The sequence below is a fragment of the Panthera pardus genome, unplaced genomic scaffold (genome assembly GCF_024362965.1).
Source record: "Panthera pardus isolate Hobbes unplaced genomic scaffold, ASM2436296v1 HiC_scaffold_27, whole genome shotgun sequence".
NCBI lineage: Eukaryota > Metazoa > Chordata > Mammalia > Carnivora > Felidae > Panthera > Panthera pardus.
Genome location: NW_026526843.1, coordinates 41,702,357 through 41,726,718, shown reverse-complemented (window position 1 = coordinate 41,726,718; position 24,362 = coordinate 41,702,357). Strand labels below are relative to the sequence as shown.

Here is a 24,362-nt window from a genome sequence, read left to right as displayed (position 1 = left end):
AGGCGCCTTACTTCTTTAGACTAAATACCATTTGTCAGATTCTTTTAAAATGTGTGTCAGATACCAGGAGCTTTGTGGGGGAAATGGAGGCGAAGAGCCTGGGCGCCCTGAAATGTTTTGCAACGAATGAGCGAATGAATGAAACCTGGCCCCAGAGAGCTGGAGACTGGGGAATTAGCAGGAACTTTCTCTGTGCTCTTGGAACGCAGCAAACTGCAAACTTAGGAACTGGGAGAGCTGGGGCTTCAGAGAGTCAATCAGTGTCACTCAACTCCTAGCATCTGTGAACAGGTGCGGTTCCGACTGAGCATCCCGGGCCTGGTACCAACTAACTCTGGGGCAGAAAAGATGCGGCCCTCCTGAAGGGGACTTCGCAGCCTGTCCACGCCTCACTGCCCTCATCTAGTGGCTTCGAAGGCCAAGCTGTGGTAGCCCTGCTATGCACTTGGTGCTTTTTCCCTGCCCTTACAGGGGCTCGCCTAGGTCTGATCCCTAACCCAGTGCCCAGTCATTCCCTTATCTAACTTGATGGGTCTTTGAGTAAATGAAGCAATAAAATCAGAGTAGCATAAAGAGAAAATAGACAACTAAAAAAGTCACAAGTGTTTAACGGAGAGGAGGGCGCGGGCTGTTTGGACTGTGGCAGAGCTGTGAGGCCCAGACTGGGAGCGGCGCGGAGCGGGACCGGTTTTCCGGGGCTGGCAGCTGCCTCGAAAAAGTTTCCTCTGGAACACTCGCCAGCGGGGGCGGGGGCGGGGGCGGCAGGCGCAGCGGTGTATGTGGGAGGGGGCGTGCAGGCGGGGGAGGCCGCCAGGGGCGGCTAGCAAACCGTTATAGTCCTTCAGCACCTCCCTTGGCCAGTGGCCCCCCTAGCCCGCCTCCCCGCCGCGCGGCTGCCCACCTGGCGACGTGACGCTGCACCAATCCTCTTCGAGCTGCTCCCGGGGGTGGGGGGGGGGCCCTCCTTGTACCGCCCCCCTCCCCACCCTGAAAGAGGCGCACCCTGCCGGGGCAGACACTGCGCTCTCGCCCGCAGAGCACCCCTCTAAACTTCTTGGTCTCCAGGACGGACGCTCAGGCGCTTCTCTCGCCTTGGCCAAACTTGCTTTCCCGCCTCTCAAATTCGACTTCCTTGCACTCCAAACTCTTTTCCCTCCAGTTTCCCCTCCTCTGTCTCCCAAGCCACAAACCCCGGTCCCCAATTCTCTCCCCCCACCCCACGCCCTCTCCCTTCTTCTCTCCCTTTTCAACTTCTTGTCCGATTCCACCTCAGGCTCCAAGCGTTCCTAACTCAGTCCCCCGCTTTCCTTCGGCTCGAAGCCATGGCGGGACCTGGGGGTTGGAGGGACAAGGAAGTCACGGATCTGGGCCACTTGCCGGTGAGTAGAGGACGCCCATCGCCTCCGAAGTGCTCTCTTCTTCGGGCTCTGAGCACTGGGGTAGGAGACGGACTTGGGCAAGCCGGGCTAGGACAGAAGTTCGACGGGACCATGGGTGCGGAAAGAGACCCCAGGAGTTGGCTTGTGGAAAAGGCGCTCCCCCGCCAGACTCCCGGCCGCGCCAAGTTCACGAAAAGGCAAAGCGACGGGGGTGGGGAAGAGAGAAGAGGTGGCAGTGGGGTGGTGCGGGCGCTGAAATACGGGACATTTTCTAGCGGTGTTCGAATGTCTTTTTGTCTAGCGGTGCTCGGGTACCTGTACTTCCAGAGCTCGAGGAGAGGCCAAAGAGCAAGACGATGCTTGGCTTCCTGAGAGCACTCTTCCCTGTCACCCCGCCGCCCTATCGTTTGCTTCTTTTGCCAAAGCAGATGCCCACTCGCGGAATGACCTTTACTTCTAGGTGACAGGGGGCTAGAAAATTAAAGCTTTGGAGGCTCATTTCTCTCACTTTATAATGGCGCTTTCTAAAACCTTATTCTGCCAGGGCACTGTTCTCGATTTAGTATTGCAGGAGCGAAAGCACTCGACGCCGCTTGGGGAAGAAGTGAATTCTGCACACCCCAGTTTAAAAAAGAAAATATTGTTCTCACTAGCTATCCAGATATAGATTTTTCTCAGGGTTTTCGTTTGTGGATTCTCTTTTTTCCAAATGCCCGGCTTCCCTCCAGAGTTGTAATTGATTGGCGAGCTATTATCGCTGTCGTTATTAGTAGAGTTATTATTTTAGCAGTGCCGTTTATTTCATTGGCATCTGGTCTCTGACAGATATTGGATTCCACCCAACTCCGTTTTTTAAGTTCCCTTTTTAGATTGGCATTTCACTCGCACCCTCTCTTGAATGCAAAGGGCCCCTGGACTCTCTGAAAGGGAATAAGCATGCACCATGCTGGAATAATCACCAGGCAACTGTAGTTCAGGGCTGTGGCCTGTGTGCTTTGGGAAAAGCTAAATATTAACCTTGAGGTTATAGGACTATTCAGATTCGCAGTGCTTTAATTTTATACATATTTGCCATTTAAAGATTGTCTTCTTAATGAGGGCAGACACCTGTCCCCATAAAAAAAAAAATGGGGCATCCCCCAAGCCTCACCTATATAATTTTATACTAGAATGGTGTAGAGGAGGTGGTGATGCACATGGGTAACATTTTAGCAAATTGTCTTCAGTCTTAAAGAAAGGAACTTCAATATTGACATGTTGAGTTGCAAATATTAACATTATGGTTATTGATACAGCTTTATAAAATAAATTCACAAAATGTTTAGAAGTTAAATCTTTTTTTACCCTGCATACATGAAATTTCTGGCATGTGGAGATTGGTGGTTTCCTTTCTGAACAGAATTTTCATATTTTGACTAGATTTACTCTGAAGTAAAAGTGTAAAATCAACGAATAAAATGTTACCATCCTCCAACATTCCCTATATATGGTGGGAGAAAGAGGGAAAAAAAGCAAACTAGGGCAAATATGTGAAACCACAAATAAGTAAACTGAAATAAACCTTTTTTTTTTTTCTAAAATTGACTGAAGAGTGGAATTGGTAAGACGTCATAGAAATGATATAGTAGGGAATTCCAAACCCAGGGGCGGAAAAGGTTTTATTGGTACAAAAAAATGGGGGCAAATGGCCCAGACTAACTGACCCCGTCATGGCCCTGGGACATAAGAACTTGGTGAGAGCTGAGGAGATAAGGAGAAAGGCTATAATCTTTACATTGCAGTTCAGTGCAATATTAGTTTTCTGGGATTTGGTCGGGGTGTGGAGGGGAGAAAGATGAGGCTGGTTTTTAATGTAGGAATAGGGGAAACAAAACCTCAGGGCATTGATGCTTAATTTCATTTTATAGACTTCGTGAAAGTGTTGTAAAGTCATCAGCTTCTAACAATTTTTAAATTTTTATTATACAAGATCCATTTTATCTCAATGTGGAGGTCATCACCATAGCAAATTATGCATATTTAAGCAAATTATGCCCAATTCTCCCCTCTCCCAAACAGCCAGGTCTAAACCCTAAGAAATCTAGCAGAAGAGTAGCACTCCCTTCAGAATTTCCTTACCGTCAAATTTCTAGAGATGCAAAACATTCACTATTGCTTAGGTCACAGAGGTATATTTTTAATGATTTGATATTTCTTTGCATTTGACTTATTTCCTGAGGAAGTAGAAGTAAAAGTAAATGAAGAAGTCAAAAGACATCTAGATTGGCTTTTTGGAAGTTTGCACCTTGATAAAAAGTAGATGATAAAGCAAAGAAACCTGCATATGGTGGGATCTCTTCTGATATTTAGCCTCAATGTAATTATCCTCATAGTATATTAAGGTCAGAAGGTTGGCATCAATCAACACCAAATATACCAATTTGACAATAGCCACATAATAAGGGGAGATTCGGACCTTGGTATATCACACTGAGCAAGAGATAATCTTGCAGATTTTAAAATTATTAAATATGGGTCTAGTTTAAGATTGATATATTATGTCCTTTGTAGAGCTGGCCAGCTAAATGACCATAAGGCAAGGACCCTTGAGAGAGGTCAGGCTTGCTGTGCAAACTTGGATTTAAAGAAAGCGGTAGAAGCTTATTTGGTATTTTTTTAATTAGATATTATTTTTAAACCTAAAATAGTAAGCAAGAGTGAAAGCTAGGGAAGCAGGAGAGGAGGGGAAGGAATTGTATAACCTTTTTTGCATAATACACTAAAGTTAGAGACATAAAGAGACCCAACATAGTAATCAGAGAATGACAGGTCAGCTATATTTAATAGGTCGCTGTAATTTTTCTTTCTGATCTACCACTGAATAAATATTTCCTATAGATGACAAAACAAAAAAGAAAGTACAGAGATTTGTGGTTTGTGCTTACTTTTGAAAACACAATTGCAAAGCCTTGTGTGTGTGGTGTGTGTGTGTGTGTGTGTGTGTGTGCACGCATATGTATGTATTATTTTCACCTTGCCTGCAAGCAATACCTGGATCTCCTCTCTCTCTCTCTCTTTCTCTCTCTCTCTCGCTATATATATATATATATATATATATATATATATAGGCATACAAGGAGAAAAAATTAAGATGTATATATACATGCATATATACATATACATGTATACATGTATATATGCGTGTATATATACATATGTATATATATATGTATACATATATATATATATATATACACACACATATATACATATATACATCTTAATTATTTCTCCTTGTATGCCCATGCCACTCAATCCTTGGGACTGGAAACTATTTCTTCATCTCCAAATCTGGCACGTCTTTCACTATGATAGTCCCCTTTGCCTTCTGTGCCCAGTATGGTAATGACATTCCTCATGGCTGTGGCCTTGGTATTTGACACTGCCATGTGTAGTCCTAATCTATATTGGGGTCAGGAGTAGACAGGCCTGGAGGACAGTAGTGGCAGAGGTGACCTGAAATAGCACATGATCCAAAAACTATATTTGAATTACATTAGGTTTATATTTAAATATAACTGTCAGCTTTCCCAGTCTTCCACCACCCAGACCAAGCCTGTCTTCCACACTCAGTCCTGAGAACTTTCCTACTTTACAAGAACCTTAGCCCCCTGTTTTGAAGCAGTTTTACCTTCTAGTCCACAAATATTGAAACATTCAGCATGTCTTCCATTATGTATTTCAGAGCATCACCTCAGTATGACACTGTATTTCAACCTATTTTCTCAGTCTCCCCACAGGCCCCCGCCACTTTCTAGAGCAGTTTATATTACTGCACAAGAATAATGCACAAGAATCATTTTGGGGGATCTTGGGGCCCATCCCCAGAAATTCTGATTTCATAATTCGATGGTAGGGATAAGGAATCTATATTTTAAACACGATTCCCCAAGTCTATACAGTCCATAGTTTGAGAAATATTGGTCTTGAGGAAGAGGTTTTCCTTTCTAAATGTTCCATTTGAATTGTGAAGCCCATTCCTCTATCTCTATAACTCTCTCTGGCACTTGCTGTGCTACATATTTCACTTTCAGGTTTTCTCTTCATAAACTTTTCATAAAATCTCTACTTCTAATATTTAAAACAAAAGAAGAAAAGTCTCTGCTAGTCCTTCTAGGTGCTGTGCAATCTTTTCCCTTTCTTTAGCTGTCTAATGGCTTGTGTTCCCTAGTTTTTTTTTTTTTTTTACTACCCTAAATCTAAAGCTCTTTACTATTCATACTGACCACTTACCAGTTCCCTTTTGTTCTTAATTTCTGCTATATTTGTTTCTGTTGATCAGCCTCTGCTTTTGAGCCTCCTCCATGACCAGTGAACACTGCCTTCTAGTGGCTCTTTTTCTTCCTGTTACCCCCACCCCCCTATCCTTAATAAAATTATCCATCAAGGTGCTAATTCTGCCCCCTCTCCTGGAATTCAGACGACAGAAACAATTCCTGAAAATTTGGGGTTTCAGGGAGCAACCAGACTAAGACTTTTAAATTGCTGGAGATATTTTAGATACATAGAAAATATAACAAAGTGTAAAGGATTTGCCTAGTATTTTATGGTTCAAAAATATTTTAAGACTAGAATTTTCATAATTTCTTTTGAGAAAAGCTTTTACAAACTCTAGAGTTTCTTTTTGACTGACAATTTTTTAACCAAATAGAACACCAATGCATATTAAACCATCAAATAATTCCCAAATTATTGTAGCAATCATAGATACAAAGACCTTCCTCTGCTGGTTCCCTTTTCTCAGAGTGGCAGGGCAGAGAAGAGGACCAAGTAATTATGGAGATCCCTCTGATGTTGACTTTTTAATGTCATAGATACCAATAAAAAGGTTCTCTTTCAATGTTTACTTCCTCGGGAGCCTGGAATAGACTTTCTGTATCATTCAGTGGAAAATCTAATATAAGAAATTGAGTAATGGTACCCTACTAATTAGCATAGTTTCTCACCTCTTTTTTTCCCCCAGTTTGATAATTATTTAGTCTTGAAAGATACTATAGTGGAGATGGGAAACAGAAATATTACATGAAATTAAGTAAAAAAGTACTCTTAGTATAGATGAATACTAAGTTGAGCTGCTTTTAAGAACAGAAGAAAGAGTTTTATAACATTCTTTTTAAAAATATGAGCATGAGGGGGAGCCTGGGTGGCTCAGCTGGTTAATCTTCAGAGTTCTGCTCAGGTCATGATCTCGTGGTTTCGCAGTTTGTGAATTGGAGCCCCACATTGGGCTCTGTGCTGACAGCTCAGATCCTGGAGAGCTTCAGATTCTGTGTCTCCCTCTCCCTCTGCCTCTCCCCCGCTTGTGTGCTCTCTCTCTCTCAAAAATAAACATTAAAATATTTTTTTTTAAATATGAGCATGAGGAGAATTAAGATCTTTTGGTCATTTATGAGCAGAAAACATTTCCAAACAACATGAATACAGATAAAATAGGACCCCCAAGAATTCCACAGGTATTTTATTATCCCAATCCATTTCTTTGCTTTTTTTGAATAATTATATACCTGGGTTCAAATATGAGTATAAATAATACATTTATTATGCTTTTGAAGGCTAGAAAAAAGCTTAAAGATATTTGGGACTTTTGTGCTCAAAGATTCAGAAGTAAAGTTTTTCAGGTAATACAGTAATTCTCTAATATGTGGTATTTTTCCAGCTAAAATGTAGCTTTAACTATAAAAAGAATGGATTACCAACAGGAAACAACTAACACATTTGATTCTTTTGACAGATGGCCAGAGGTTGTTCCTCCAGAACTAATAATGTCTAATATAAATCCCTCAGTAATATCCTTCAGAGAAATATGCTAATGTGATGAAGTCTTTAAGCCAAACCTTCACAACTCCTTTGTTGGCTATCTTATTTTCCCATTAAACTTTCAATGAGTTATAACAACAATGACATGCTGAATATCAAGGCCACTATAACAATCTATTTTTACTTCTCTTAAATTCACAAAATTATCATTTTAAATAACTTATATTTTCATTGAGAGTATGTTACCTGTACTATTTGGTTATAATAATAGAGTGCATATTGTGACATTGATTTTGATGATGACTTTAAGAAAGTAGGCTGCTGTTTTCTCTAACAATGGTCATATCAAATCCAATCAGGATTTTAGAACATTAGAACCTGTTTTTTTACTATATAATTTTAAAGCTAGGAAATCACCTAACATAAAACCTTCATTTTATATATGTGAAAACTGAGTCCCGGAAAGAGTAAATATCTTACTCAGAGTCCTATAGTTAATTAATGGCAGAGCTGGGGCTAAAACTCCAGTCTCCTGACTCTGTCCAGTTAAATACTTATTGACTGAAGTAATCCTAGAACTGTGTCAATTTCCTATGACACTATTGATAGATTACACAAATATCATGACAGTTTTAAGAAGTCCGTTGTTGCAGTCCTAATACATTGCATATCCTCAATAATTTTTCCGTTTAGTTCACATCTGTCACAATGATAAAAATGTTTTCAAACAGGGTTAAGCAAAGTTTGTGTTTATAAAATGTGCTTTCTATATAAAGCATGTGAATGTCTAAGGATTTGCCAGCGATCCTACCACTTTGTGTATAAACTGGTGTCTACTCATACCTCATTTAGATTTTGCTAATATAGCAAATTAAGCTGCTAGAATAAAAGTTTAAGTAGTGATAAAATTTAAGAAACCATGTTTTGTAGTGAACAAGAAAGGGATATCCATAGTAAAGTTAAGGAAGCAATGTTTAAGAATGAATATGGAAATCTTAGGAATCTGTCCATAAACATGTTTATTTTGTCTTCTATGATGCCACATTCAGGATTAAGACACAGAAAATGTCAGCAGGGAACGTGTGCCATAAAAAAATATTCAGCTGATGCAAAAATTAGCTTAAAAATAAAGAACAGCCCCTCAACTGTCTAGTTAAAAAAAAAAACTGCTCTTAATACCATGCTCTTATTTTGCTATTCATCTATATTTTTTAGTCTGATTCTATTGACTTAGGCTTATTCAAGGAGCCATACATATTCTTTCTGGGTGTAGCACTAAAGATTATTTATTTACTTATTTACTTTATTGAAGTATAATTAACATATAGTATTATATTAGTTTCAGACGTGCAATACAATGATTCAACAATTCTATACATTACTCAGTGCTCATTACAATCAATTTTATCTATTTCGCCCATTGGCCTGCCCCCCCCCCCCATACCTCCCCTGTGACAACCATCAGTTTGTTCTCTGTATTTAAGTCTGGTTTTTTGTTTGCCTCTTTTTTTCCTTTGTTCATTTGTTTTGTTTCTTAAGTTCCACATGTGAGTAATATCATATGGTATTTTTCTTTCTCTGACTTATTTCACTTAGGATGATACACTCTGGATTCATTCATGTTGTTGCAAATAGCAAGATCTCATTCTTTTTCATGACCGAGTAATATACCATTGTATATATACCACACTTTGTGTTATTCATATTTAGAGGTGATATTCTTTCCCAAGAATTACTATTATGTAAATAAACTACCCAGAATTTGTATCCAATTTCTACTCATCATTGCTGTGTGCTAAACTTTCTGCCTAACACTCAAAAAATGAATATTAAAAGAGTTTGTCAACTGAAGGTAGATAAATTTATTTCTATTTTAATAATTTCTCTAATTGCATTAGGAATATACTTCAACTAGACATAATTGTATTCATTTTACAGGTTTGTGATAATTCATTATACAACTGCTTAAGGTTCATGTCATTGTTTCTTTTCTATAAATGATTATACTCTGTCCAGGAAAATTGTGACATGTTTATTCTTTTGGTAAATGACACCATGTTCTTCCCATGGAAATTCTACGGGAGCAAGGAAGATTAGAAATACAATTCTAGATAGTTGAATACTTGTCTATTTTTCCAAGAAGATTGATATATTTTGTTCTACATTTTTGCAGGATCCAACTGGGATATTCTCACTGGATAAAACCATTGGCCTTGGTACTTATGGCAGGATCTATCTGGTAAGTGGAGTTAGATTATGTATTAGTTATTCATTTTCTATAACAACAATGATTGCAAGTCAAAGCCCTACACTGCAAAGCAAATAATGACAAAAGCATTTCACTTTGGGAGATGAATCAAATTAAGATAGCTCAGTGATATCTGTGAGAATTATTACAAAAGAAATGGATTGAAAATCTACAGTGAATGAACCTACCAGCCAAAGGTCTAAAAATTATTAGCATACCATTAATAAAATCAACAGAAAAAATAATTAATTCAAATAAGAAGTACCCAAATAAAAATATCATTTGTTTTATGTTATACATCCATACCATTCTAATTACTCACATTCAACTTTTAAACTGAATGTTACGAAAACAAACATTTCCACAACATTCTACATCATACTGTGTGTCTGTGTGTGCACATGTATGGAACAGAGTTAGCCAAATAATCTAACAAGAAAAACTCTGCATTTATTTAATGATTATTTCTCAAGCACAAAGTATGTGCCAGGCACTGTAATAGTCCCTGTAGATAAAGTGATTTAAGAGTTGGGAGAGGCACATTTTTACATATTTAAGCACACAAATAACTGTTTATTTGCAATTATATTCCTTGTGTGGTTGTTGAGGATGATGTTGATGCATTTTAGGTAAAGGCAGGGACACTGTTAAGGGCTGACTTGGAGGGGGGCTTACTTTAATGGTCCCATCACCTTGATCAGGTGCCCTTCCCTCACTCTCTAACATGGGAAATAGGCATTTTCTCAGTCTTTTGTGAAGGTCTGTACAAATGTAGTAGTGTTCCTTTTCCCTAGGCCTTTCCCTCAAAAACCAAATCACTATCCCTACGCTGATCCTTATTGTAGACTGACCACAGATCCTCTACATATGGATTATATAGAGGTGTCCTGGTATAGGTCCAGTGGAAGAGGCTTCATTGTAGTTCAGACAGAGTTGCTCTCTGCTTACCAAGCCTGGTACCTTTAGGCTGCATCTGCCTAGAAGGAGATTTTTTTAAAAAATTCATGTACCCAAGTTGGTGTAGGGAAGATCTTTAAAATTTGCACAAAAGTACCTACAGCATTGAAATTGAGTAGTAGAAGTAGCATTGTGGAAGGTTCCTAAAAGCAGAAGGTACCTTGGTGAATAAAGGGTAAAGAGAGAATGCCAATAATTGTGACAAAAGTTTTTTCAAGCCATTTTGACTTTACCTATTAACAGAATCAATAAGGTATAGACAGTGATGTGATACAAACACAAGTATGTTGTTTATGTCACTTCACTTGCATCTCAGACTGATTGATTAGTTAACAATTGTGTGATCTAGGTGAATTTTGCCACCATATGCATAGACACATACACCTACATATGTGGAAGTTCTTCACCTCTTTACGGCATATTTATAATCTTCATGACGCCATACTCATTTTAATTCTTGAAGGGTATGTATGTATGTGTGTGTGTGTGTGTGTATAAGTGTGTGTAAGTGTATGCATGTGTTTAAATATGTGTGTATATTTGTTTTGATTTGAAAGAATAAAGCTCTCTCCACCACCAGATTTTGGGAATAAAAACATCAGTCATATAAGGTAAAAGGCAAAGGTAAGGTTAGATAACACACAAAGATGGTTTCTCATCATCAGTCATCAGAACTGTGATGCCATATAAAGAAGAAAAGTCAAGGGTAAAAGGTGAGTTGTACATGGTAGTTCCCTCTTTCTTTTTTTTTCAAACTAGGGTTTATTGAGATGTAGTTTGAATTTGGTAAAATTAGCCCTTTTAAGTATACAATTCTAAGAGTTTGGACTAATACATTTCATCATGTAACTACCACCAGAATCAAGATTTTTCCAAATACATCTTAAAATACACAGTATACCTTTAAGTAATATTATTTAAGTAACACTTCACTATGTGGTGTCCCAGCTTGTATAGTATGGTTATAGTTGTTACATATTTTTCTTTTTTTAAATTTTTAATGTTTATTTTTATTTTTGAGAAAGACAGAGCATGAGTGGGGGAAGGACAGAGAGATAGAGGGAGACACAGAATCTGAAACAGGCTCCAGGCTCTGAGCTGTCATCACAGAGCCTGACTCAGAGCTCGAACTCAGGAACTGCAAGATCATGACCTAGGTCAAAGTTGGACGCTCAGCCAACTGAGGCACCCAGGCGCCCCATATTTTTCTTTTACGTATGATATAAACCCACAATACTACTTCTCTGTTTCCCATACTCAATACTATTACTTTTTATTTAGTTACCTTTTAGAGCAATTAAAATGAAGAAAATATTTTTATTCATTTGAGCCATTTCTGGAATGTTAATTTCTTTGGAAAAATCCAAGTTTCTATTCTTAAGCATGAAGAATTTTCTATAATATTTCTTATAGTGTAAGGCTTCTGGTAATGAATTCTCTGCCTTTATTTATGTGAAAATCCCTCATTTCTTCATTTTTGAAATATATTTTCATTGGATATAGAATGTTATGTTGACAATTTTTCTTTCAGCAGTTTAACGATAATCAGTCTATTGTCTTCTGGCTTTCATAATTTCTGAAGTGTGTCATTCTATCTTTGCTTCTTTGTATTTTTCTTCTTGCTAATTTTAAGACTTTTCTCTTTAACTTTTTCAGTGGTTTAAATATGAAATGTAGGGTTTTTTTGTTTTGTGTGTGTGTAAGCATGTGTGTCTTTGGTGGACTATCATCCTTGGGGTTCTCTGAACTTCTTGGACATGTAATTTGATGTATTGTAATTACCCCAATTGTAATTTGGGGGAAATTCCTGACCTTTATCTCTTCAAATATTTTTATTTTGCTTTCTTCTGTTTCTTCTCCTTGTGGAAAGCCAATTTTATATTTGTTAGGCCATTTGATATTAACATACAGCTCTTGGATGCTCTATTTTGTTTCTTATGTGTGTTTGTATATGTTCATGTTTATTTGCTCTTATTCTCTTTTCTCTTTGTGTTGCACTTTGGATCCATTTTTTTCCTATCTTCAGTTTCACTTCTTACTTTCTCAACTTTTTTGAATCAACTGATAAGACTATCAAAGGCATTTTTTATTTCTTTTACTGTTTTTCATTTCTAGCATTTTCACTTGACTTTTTTATGGTTGACATTTTTGCTGAAATCTCCATTTGTTCATGCATGTTTTCCATATATTTAATTAAAACATTTTACATATTAATTATAGTTATGTTAAATTTTCTGTCCACACTTTGAATATCCAAGTCATCTCTAATGATGGTATATTGATTACTTTGTCTCTTGAGAGTGAACTCTGTTTGTTTGTTTGTTTGTTTGTTTCTCAAAATGTTTGTTTGAATGCCAGACATCATATGTAGAATAGTAGAGATTGAAATAAATAGTAATTATGCCTTGAAATGGGCACGCTTGTTCTTCTAGGTCATTAATATGAGAGGCTGAGTCAGTCTTTTAAGATGAGCTATATTTGGGTTATGTTGTTGCTATGGTTACCCTCAGTTCACCGCCAGCTTCAAGTTCTAATGTTACTTTGTGCTTACATGGTGGTAGGGTTCTCAGTATTCCTGTGATACCCTCAACTTTAGACCTTCCTTGTGAATCTGTGTCTCAAAGAGATTCTCTCTTCATGCTCCTGTGCTTCCCCTAATGTATGCTGGCATTGCTTCTTATTAAGTGCTTGTTAGCCTGACGGTGTGGGGCAGGGAGGAGTTCTCTGCTTTTTTTAATTCAGCCTCAGCCTTAGACAGATCCTATGCCTCCGGATTATGGGAGTAGGGTTTTTTGTTTTTTTTTTTTTTTTTTTTTTTTTAGCTATTCTTTCCCTGTGCTAGTCGTAGCATACTTCTTAATGGTCCGAGCTCAGGACTAAATCCTGACCAGAAGTAGAGAAATTATTATTATTATTATTTTACATTTCCCCAAGCTTCAGTGGGTTTTCATTTATATACCCTGGGGGGAACCGAGTTTGCTGCCCTTCCCCTGAAGTTTAAGGCTCTTATTCCTAAAGGAGAAAGGAGTTGGACATGGTTTCATGTTTTTCCTACTGCAGTGGCTTCTGCTCTCTCCCAGGTCAGTACCATACATAAATCCATGGAGAAAAGCCTGTGAGTGTGTATAAATTCCTCTTATATCTATGGCTCCCGAGGGTATTGTACTCTCATGCTAGCCCATACTTGGCCTTTAGCAGTTAATTAAAAATTTAGCTGAATTATTTATACCACCTTCTGTGGTGACGTTGCATTTCCCCTGCAGCCACAGGTGAGCCAGTGCTCACGTTCCATCTCTCCTTGAATCATCTTTCATCAGACTTCAGGCTAGTTGGTTTCCTTAAGTCTTGTCTCTGGGTTCAATAAAAGTTATGATTTTCTAGGTTATTCAGCTTTTTCTTCTTGCTAGGGTGGGGGTGGCACTCTTTCCTGCTTTCCACATTCTTATCAGGAGCCAGAAGTCCATGTCAATTCCTTTAACTGAATCTGCATGAAACATCTACCATATGCTAAATCCTATACATATTTTATATGTACCTATTCAGATCCAGAGATAAAAAAAAAAAACTTTTCACCATCAGATCTTCAAAGCAGAAACCTCGATGTTACAGAAAGTAGATGACTACAGATGGTTTACTTACATTAGACGGGTTTTCCTTTGTCACTCATTGATGTGACCTCTTTTTTTCTATCTCAAATTAATTTCCTTCTGAAAAAGTCTTGGGATGGTGTTACTGTAAACTAATACCTCCTTCATGGAATATAATCTTGAGTATGTAGGAAACTCTTTTAAAAGGTTCATACAATTTATGCCAATAATCTCACTTTTGGAAATCTATGATAAACACCAAAAATGTATAAAAAGCATAAATATTTATTTTAGCAGAAAGATAGCATATGTAGTGAAAATGGGGCCTGCTTTGGAACCAGGCAGACCTGATTCAGTGCCTGTTTGGCCATTAATTAGCAATGACCTTGAGCAAGTCACTTAACCTCTGAGTATGCATTTCCTTATTTATAAAATGGAGCCGCTAATACCTACCTTCCAAGATATAACTTAGAAACAACACATATAAAGTGCGTGGCACATAGTACATATCTTTTAAAGGTAGCTATTGATATTATTGTTACCGTTTCTATTATTTGTGAAAAGAAAAATTCAGCAAAATCCTAAATAGTAAAAAATAAGATGAAGTAAATATCTACTCAGTCAATATATCATGGCTCCTAAAAGTAATGTTTATGAAGATATATACCAGCATAGAATTATCTTTAATATGTGAAGTAAAGTATTCCATATTATATATACACCATGATTACAGCTATGTTAAAAAACCATGCACGTGAAAAATGGTAAAGTAAATGGTTAGAATAGGATCCCGGGAAGATGGCAGCATAGGAGGAAGCTGGGCTCACTGCGCATCCTGCTGATCACTTAGATTCCACCTACACCTGCCTAAATAACCAGAAAACCGCCAGAAGACTAGCAGAACGGAGTCTCCGGAGACAAACTCAGACGAGAGGCCCATGGAAAAGGGTAGGAAGGGCGGAGAGGCAGTGCACGCTCCACGGACTGGCGGGAGGGAGCCAGGGCTGAGGGGCTGCCCGCCAGCCAAGCTGAGCCCCCGAGTCTGGCTTGCAAAAGCGGAAGGGTCTGACAGAGTGTGTTCCGAAAGCAAGCGGGACTTGACATCTGGAAGGTTATAAGCTAAGAGCTCTGCTTGGAGAACGGGAGGGCTGGAGGACAACGGGAGGGAGAGTTGTTGAGCCCCAGACAACAGAGCTCAGCTTGGCGGGGAACAAAGGCGCTCACCAGGGCCATCTCCCTCGCCCATCACCCAGCCAAAATCCCAAAGGGAACCAGTTCCTGCCAGGGAACTTGCTTGCACTGCGCAAACACCCAAAGCAGTGCTTCTGCGGATCCATCCCTCCGGCGGGTCTGACTCCCTCCTGGTGCTGCAGGGCCCCTCCCAAAGCAGATCTCTGAAGGAAAAGCTAGCTGAGCCTGCCCCTCCCGCACCTGTGCACCTTGCCGATCCACCCCAGCTAATAAGCCAGATCCCCAGCACCACAAGCCTGGCAGTGTGCAAGTAGCCCAGAAGGGCCACGCCACCCCACAGTGAATCCCCTAGGAGAATCCTGTCTCCCCTAGGAGAGGGGAAGAGAAGGCACACACCAGTCTGACTGTGGCCCCAGCGGTGGGCTGGGGGCAGACATCAGGTCGGACTGCGGCCCCGCCCACCAACGCAAGTTATTCAAGACAGCGCAGGGGAAGTGCCCCGCAGTCCCGCACCACCCCAGGGACTGTCCAAAATGACGAAACGGAAGAATTCCCCTCAGAAAAACGTCCAGGAAATAACAACAGCTAACGAACTGATCAAAAATGATTTAAACAATATAACAGAAAGCGAATTTAGAATAATAGTCATAAAATTAATCGCTGGGCTTGAAAACAGTATAAAGGACAGCAGAGAATCTCTTGCTACAGAGATCAAGGGACTAAGGGACAGCCAGGAGGAGCTAAAAAATGCTATCAACGAGTTGCAAAATAAAATGGAGACAACTACGGCTCGGATTGAAGAGGCAGAGGAGAGAATAGGTGAACTAGAAGATAAAATTATGGAAAAAGAAGAAGCTGAGAAAAAGAGAGATAAAAAAAATCCAGGAGTATGCGGGGAAAATTAGAGAACTAAGTGATGCACTAAAGAGAAATAATATACGCATAATTGGTATTCCAGAGGAGGAAGAGAGAGGGAAAGGTGCTGAAGGTGTACTTGAGGAAATAATAGCTGAGAACTTCCCGGATCTGGGGAAGGAAAAAGGCATTGAAATCCAAGAGGCACAGAGAACTCCCTTCAGACGGAACTTGAATCGATCTTCTCCACAACATATCATAGTGAAACTGGCAAAATACAAGGATAAAGAGAAAATTCTGAAAGCAGCGAGAGATAAACGTGCTCTAACATATAAAGGGAGACCTATAAGACTCGTGACCGATCTCTCTACTGAAACTTGGCAGGCCAGAAAGGAATGGCAGGAGATCTTGAATGTGATGGACAGAAAAAAAAGGCAGCCGAGAATCCTTTATCGAGCAAGTCTGTCATTTAGAATAGAAGGAGCGATAAAGGTCTTCCCAAACAAACAAAAACTGAAGGAATTCGTCACCACTAAACCAGCCCTACAAGAGATCCTAAGGGGGATCCTGTGAGACAAAGTACCAGAGACATCGCTACAAGCATGAAACCTACGGACATCACAATGACTCGAAACCCATATCTTTCTATAATAACACTGAATGTAAATGGACTAAATGCGCCAACCAAAAGACATAGGGTATCAGAATGGAAAAAAAAAACAAAAACAAAAAAAAAACCCATCTATTTGCTGTCTACAAGAGACTCATTTTAGACCTGAGGACACCTTCAGATTGAGAGTGAGGGGATGGAGAACTATTTATCATGCCACTGGAAGTCAAAAGAAGGCTGGAGTAGCCATACTTATATCAGACAAACTAGACTTTAAATTAAAGGCTGTAACAAGAGATGAAGAAGGGCATTATATAATATTCACAGGGTCCATCCATCAGGAAGAGCTAACAGTTATAAATGTCTATGCACCGAATACGGGAGCCCCCAAATATATAAAACAATTACTCACAAACATAAGCAACCTTATTGATAAGAATGTGGTAATTGCAGGGGACTTTAACACTCCACTTACAGAAATGGATAGATCATCTAGACACACGGTCAATAAAGAAACAAGGGCCCTGAATGATACATTGGATCAGATGGACTTGACAGATATATTTAGAACTCTGCATCCCAAAGCAACAGAATATACTTTCTTCTCAAGTGCACAAGGAACATTCTCCAAGATAGATCACATACTGGATCACAAAACACCCCTTCATAAGTATACAAGAATTGAAATCATACCATGCATACTTTCAGACCACAATGCCATGAAGCTTGAAATCAACCACAGGAAAAAGTCTGGAAAACCTCCAAAAGCATGGAGGTTAAATAACACCCTACTAACGAATGAGTGGGTCAACCAGGCAATTAGAGAAGAAATTAAAAAATATATGGAAACAAACGAAAATGAAAATACAACAATCCAAACGCTTTGGGATGCAGCGAAGGCAGTCCTGAGAGGAAAATACATTGCAATCCAGGCCTATCTCAAGAAACAAGAAAAATCCCAAATACAAAATCTAACAGCACACTTAAAGGAAATAGAAGCAGAACAGCAAAGGCAGCCTAAATCCAGCAGAAGAAGAGAAACAGTAAAGATCAGAGCAGAAATAAACAATATAGAATCTAAAAAAACTGTAGAGCGATCGACGAAACCAAGAGTTGGTATTTTGAAAAAATAAACAAAATTGATAAACCTCTTGCCAGGCTTCTCAAAAAGAAAAGGGAGATGACCCAAATCGATAAAATCATGAATGAAAATGGAATTATTACAACCGATCCCTCAGAGATACAAGCAATTATCAGGGAATACTATGAAAAATTATATGCCAACAAACGGGACAACCTGGAAGAAATGGACAAATTCCTAAACACCCACACGCTTCCAAAACTCAATCAGGAGGAAATAGAAAGCTTGAACAGACCCATAACCAGCGAAGAAATTGAATCAGTCATCAAAAATCTCCCAACAAATAAGAGTCCAGGACCAGATGGCTTCCCAGGGGAGTTCTACCAGACGTTTAAAGCAGAGATAATACCTATCCTTCTCAAGCTATTCCAAAAAAATAGAAAGGGAAGGAAAACTTCCAGACTCATTCTATGAAGCCAGTATTACTTTGATTCCTAAACCAGACAGAGACCCAGTAAAAAAAGAGAACTACAGGCCAGTATCCCTGATGAATATGGATGAAAAAATTCTCAATAAGATACTAGCAAATCGAATTCAACAGCATATAAAAAGAATTATTCACCATGATCAAGTGGGATTCATTCCCGGGATGCAGGGCTGGTTCAACATTCGCAAATCAATCAATGTGATACATCACATTAATAAAAGAAAAGATAAGAACCATATGATCCTGTCAATCGATGCAGAAAAGGCCTTTGACAAAATTCAGCAACGTTTCTTAATAAAAACCCTCGAGAAAGTTGGGGTAGAAGGAACATACTTAAAGATCATAAAAGCCATGTATGAAAAGCCAACAGCTAACATCATCCTCAATGGGGAAAAACTGAGAGCTTTCTCCCTGAGATCAGCAACACGACAGGGATGTCCACTCTCACCGCTGTTGTTTAACATAGTGTTGGAAGTTCTAGCATCAGCAATCAGACAACAAAAGGAAATCAAAGACATCAAAATTGGCAGAGATGAAGTTAAGCTTTCACTTTTTGCAGATGACATGATATTATACATGGAAAATCCGATAGACTCCACGAAAAGTCTGCTAGAACTGATACATGCATTCAGCAAAGTTGCAGGATTTAAAATCACTGTACAGAAATCGGTTGCATTCTTATACACTAATAATGAAGCAACAGAAAGACAAATAAAGAAACTGATCCCATTCACAATTGCACCAAGAAGCATAAAATACCTAGGGATAAATCTAACCAAAGATGTACAAGATCTGTATGCTGAAAACTATAGAAAGCTTATGAAGGTAATTGAAGAAGATATAAAGAAATGGAAAGACATTCCCTGCTCATGGATTGGAAGAATAAATATTGTCAAAATGTCAATACTACCCAAAGCTACCTACACATTCAATGCAATCCCAATCAAAATTGCACCAGCATTCCTCTCGAAACTAGAACAAGCAATCCTAAAATTCATATGGAACCACAAAAGGCCCCGAATAGCCAAAGTAATTTTGAAGAAGAAGACCAAAGCAGGAGGCATCACAATCCCAGACTTTAGCCTCTACTACAAAGCTGTAATCATCAAGACAGCATGGGATTGGCACAAAAACAGACACAGAGACCAATGGAATAGAATAGAAACCCCAGCACTAGACCCACAGACGTATGGCCAACTCATCTTTGACAAAGCAGGAAAGAACATCCAATGGAAAAAAGACAGTCTCTTTAACAAATGGTGCTGGGAGAACTGGACAGCAACATGCAGAAGATTGAAACTAGACCACTTTCTCACACCATTCACAAAAATAAACTCAAAATGGATAAAGGACCTGAATGTGAGACAGGAAACCATCAAAACCCTAGAGGAGAAAGCAGGAAAAGACCTCTCTGACCTCAGCCGTAGCAATTTCTTACTCGACACATCCCCAAAGGCAAGGGAATTAAAAGCAAAAATGAACTACTGGGACCTTATGAAGATAAAAGGCTTCTGCACAGCAAAGGAAACAACCAACAAAACTAAAAGGCAACCAACGGAATGGGAAAAGATATTTGCAAATGACATATCGGGCAAAGGGCTAGTATCCAAAATCTATAAAGAGCTCACCAAACTCCACACCCGAAAAACAAATAACCCAGTGAAGAAATGGGCAGAAAACATGAATAGACACTCCTCTAAAGAAGACATCCGGATGGGCAACAGGCACATGAAAAGATGCTCAACGTCGCTCCTCATCAGGGAAATACAAATCAAAACCACACTCAGATATCACCTCACGCCAGTCAGAGTGGCCAAAATGAACAAATCAGGAGACTATAGATGCTGGAGAGGATGTGGAGAAACGGGAATCCTCTTGCACTGTTGGTGGGAATGCAAATTGGTGCAGCCACTCTGGAAAACAGTGTGGAGGTTCCTCAAAAAATTAAAAATAGACCTACCCTATGACCCAGCAATAGCACTGCTAGGAATTTACCCAAGGGATACAGGAGTACTGATGCATAGGGGCACTCGTACCCCAATGTTTACAGCAGCACTCTCAACAATAGCCAAATTATGGAAAGAGCCTAAATGTCCACCAACTGATGAATGCATAAAGAAATTGTGGTTTATATACACAATGGAGTACTACGTGGCAATGAGAAAGAATGAAATATGGCCCTTTGTAGCAACATGGATGGAACTGGAGAGTGTGATGCTAAGTGAAATAAGCCATACAGAGAAAGACAGATACCATATGGTTTCACTCTTATGTGGATCCTGAGAAACTTAACAGAAACCCATGGGGGATGGGAAGGAAAAAAAAAAAGAGGTTAGAGTGGAAGAGAGCCAAAGCATAAGAGACTCTTAAAAACTGAGAACACACTGAGGGTTGATGGGGGTTGGGAGGGTTGATGGGGGGTGGGAGGCAGGGGGGGTGGGTGATGGGTATTGAGGAGGGCACCTTTTGGGATGAGCACTGGGTGTTGAATGGAAACCAATTTGACAATAAACTTCATATATTGAAAATTTTAAAAAAAGGGGGGAAAAACAAAATAAGAATAGCATTTGTACCTTATGAAATTCTATGAGTATCAAGAGAGTTAATGCCTATAAAGTGTACAGGTATGGTGTAGTATGTAGTAAACTCTTAATGGTAACTTGAATTGTTATTGAGTAGAATTCAAGACTAACTTACTTTGTATCTCTATAGTATAATGTATGGTCTTCCCCACTTCTTATTTATGAACTACTTTTTCATGAAGAAGTAGAAAAAGTTGATGATGGTAGAAGATCCAGCAAATAAAGTCCCTGAGAAATCTGGAAGACAATGACATTATTTCAGTCTCTATTTCCCTCTCTAGCGAGATTCTTGGCAAATCCATAGAGGGCATAACTAACAATGCCACATCAACTGGAAGCATCCAGTATATTGCTGCCTCTTGGGGGATCTTCATAAAATCTACAGAAGTATTATTCCTTTGTAGATTATCAGTTGTTTTTCAGAAAACATTATTTACAGAAGGGAGAGAATAAATAGTACATTCTCTGAGTCGTCCTGAGGGAATTAGGAGAAGCCTGATGTGATGGCTCGATTTAAACAGTTCTAGTGGCAGTCTGCTTCTATTTTGCACTGTAGATCACTCATGCCCCATGTAACCTTCCTTAAAGTATACCTCCCTGTACCATAGGCAAAATGGATGATTTAACTGACAACTCACAAAGGAAATGGGCCACATGCAACAGGGCTCTAAATAACACAAATAGTCTTTTTGTAAACAATCTTTAGACTGCAGCCAGTGATAGCCTGGCCTTTGAAACAGAAGAACATAAGGTCTTTCACCAAAACCAAACAAAAACAAAACAAAAACAACAACAAAAAAATACACATCCACTGCTACTGATTGCAATCACACTAGGTTCTTGGACCCATATTAGGGATGATAAAACTGGAGAGTGACTAATCAGGTCAGCAGCCCAATGTTCTTCCGCTTTGGGAGTAAGAAAAAAGAAGTTATTTTGATTCTCTTCCATAGCCCAGGAGACTGAGCAGGCAAAATGCTCTCCTTGGCATGTCAAAGAGAAAACTCTCCTTCCTTCCCCTACTCAGCCTCTCGGTAAGGAGAGAATTACTCACTTGAACTCAGTGGCCTCTACAAGTACCAGAAAAGCAATTTTTCTATAGAGTTCTGAAAGCAGCACCAAACATTTTCCAGAGGAAGCAGGGAGGAGTGGTAGCTGTTTTAGGACCAGAAGATCACCTCCTCCCCACCCTTTGGCAACTTCTTAGAGAGGCTGAACTGGCATTCTCTGCCCTACCACAGCAGGTGAGAGAGACAATCTTCCTCTTATTTCTTAACACAGAGTTGGCAGGTGGCAAATCTGTGACCCAGGTAAAGTTGGTTCTAGATAAGGCTGGCAGATAAAGTACAGAAGTCCAGTGAAATTTGAATTTCAAATAAACAAATAATTTTTTAGTAGAAGCATATACTTTTGGGACACACTAACACAGAGAAACATGTGTTCTTTATCAACATTCAAATTTAACTGGGTATCCTGTGTTTTTATTTGTCAAATCTGGCAACCCTAGTTCTAAGGTCTCTCTTACCTTTTCTATTCCTCTCCCATTTTTCTTTCCATTTCCCCCACTCCCCTTACATGATTAAAAAGGGTGCTGGAATATAAGATTCAAATAAAGAAAACCATAAAATATAGAATTAAGCAAAAAATGTGATTCAGCACAGTGCTACCACAGGGAAAATTTAAAAAGCAGTGTATATTATCTAGTCCCTGCTCTCAAAGCCTTTCTAAAATGAAAGGTTTGACTGGGGCCAAATGATGTTGCTTGGGTCCACATCTCATTCTGCAGGTTTTAATGCAAATGTAGGGTACACTACATCCTTAAAGACTCAAGTGGCTTTGCTTCTATATAAACCTGGGCACCGAATCTCTGTTAACTCATTCAAACTGCAATTCCCTACCAAGTGCATAATGATATATAAAATTTGGGTAAATGGCAAGGTAATTCACAGCACCAACAGAACTCACAAAGAAGTATTTATAAAGGAGTTGAGAGCACATAATTATATATGCCAGTTGCTTTAGAGAAGCAGATCTTTTGCCTATTTAAAAAATATACAAATTTTCCTGATCTATAGAGTATAATTAAGTTTTACTACTCAGTCTCAATACAATCATAAAAAAATAATTACTTTGATATTTATTTCCTTAAACAAATTATCTTGAGTAAATTAACTGGCCATATTCTAATTGGTTTCTGTAAACCCTCTTCCAACTCAACTCAACTATCATTTATACCACTGCCAAATTCAAAAAAGTGCAGGGAATGGGAGGAGGTTAATCTGGAAAAGTTATGGTCTCATACCAGAGCATCCTATCTGAAGGCCCTTAGGGAAATAGGTTGACAGTAAATTGTGCTTCTCAAATATCCCTCCCTTGAAGTCCAAGCATTAAGATCTGCTTGAGAAGTCAAGTCCCTTCTAGAAAGCATTTTTGATGCAGTGTAAAACATCCATTTTTCATTTTAGTAAATCTATGTGTACTAGATGCCAACAAACATTTTAGTGACTTCCGTCAAATAACCAGTCAATTCTGTCTGTATATTTTTGGAGGGGTAATGGTAGTAGTGGTGAAAAAATTAGTCAAACCAATTTTCACATTGTGCTGGGTGGAGTGAACACAGACTATGCTTTCTACAAGTATCACCACTCTGTTTTCTGCTTCTCTTAAACCAGTTTGCACCTTTCTGGTCATATCTGTTAGTTCTGCCCTTGTGCAGTTGAGGGAAGGACACAACTATCTCTTACTCATTACAGCATGTTGCTCAGGTGTTATATACATACATCAAGCACATATGTATGATATCCTGGACTGATGGAAGTTTCCTAGGACATGGGACCTGACAAGTACCCAAAAAACCAAGGTGAGTTGGTTAATGTGTGTATGTGTGGGTACGTATGTGTGTGTGTGTGTGTGTGTGTGTGTGTGTGTGTGTGTGTGTGTGTGTATAGTCTGAAAAAAATCCACATTACTAAATCTTTTAGAGTTTAACATTTGGGGGCATTTATTTTTTTTTGAAACTTACTAAACTTTAAGGTAGTTTAAAAAAAAACATTACAGCAACTGGCAAGCATGGGTAGAAGGCTAAGAGAAGCAAGGACATTTGTAAGCTCTTATTTATGTGTTTTTCTTTCTAACGGCTGCCAGTCTTCCAAGTCAGGAAATATTTGCACATGTTCTAGACATCTTCCTGAAGGTATGAGGCTCTCTTGAAACCATCCTTATACTTGGCCATGCCAATAACACTACAGCAAACTACAGTACCCTGAGAAAAAATATACTCTTTCAAACTTCCTAAATGACTCATTCAGCAAAAAGTAATAAAAAAAAAAAAGTAAGGCTAATATTTCCATCCTTTGGAAATATTTATCTCTACACAGTGCCACCTTTTTTATAGTCAGAGTAGAAAGTTACTTAGGTGGTATAATTTTGAAAGGCCAACCTGTCTCCAGCACTGGCATACCAGGGTGTCATTAGTCAATTCTTTCCATCAAGGCACATCTGCAGAGAGCCCCTGTTAAAATATGCCATTTGGGAAATGGTCACTTTTGCACACATCTTTTTAGTCCCACAAAAAATTGTGCAAAGCATC

The 24,362-nt window shown here is 39.1% G+C and overlaps 1 protein-coding gene across 1 annotated transcript in view; it reads left to right on the top strand.

Moving 5' to 3' along the window:
- Nucleotides 1-994: 994 nt before the first annotated feature.
- Nucleotides 995-24,362, top strand: part of NRK (Nik related kinase) — a 137,018-nt gene continuing 113,650 nt past the window's right edge. Inside the window, 2 exon segments of the mRNA XM_019431795.2 lie at nt 995-1,379; nt 9,349-9,414. Coding sequence (XP_019287340.2) covers nt 1,323-1,379; nt 9,349-9,414 — 123 coding nt within the window. The 5' untranslated portion in view covers nt 995-1,322.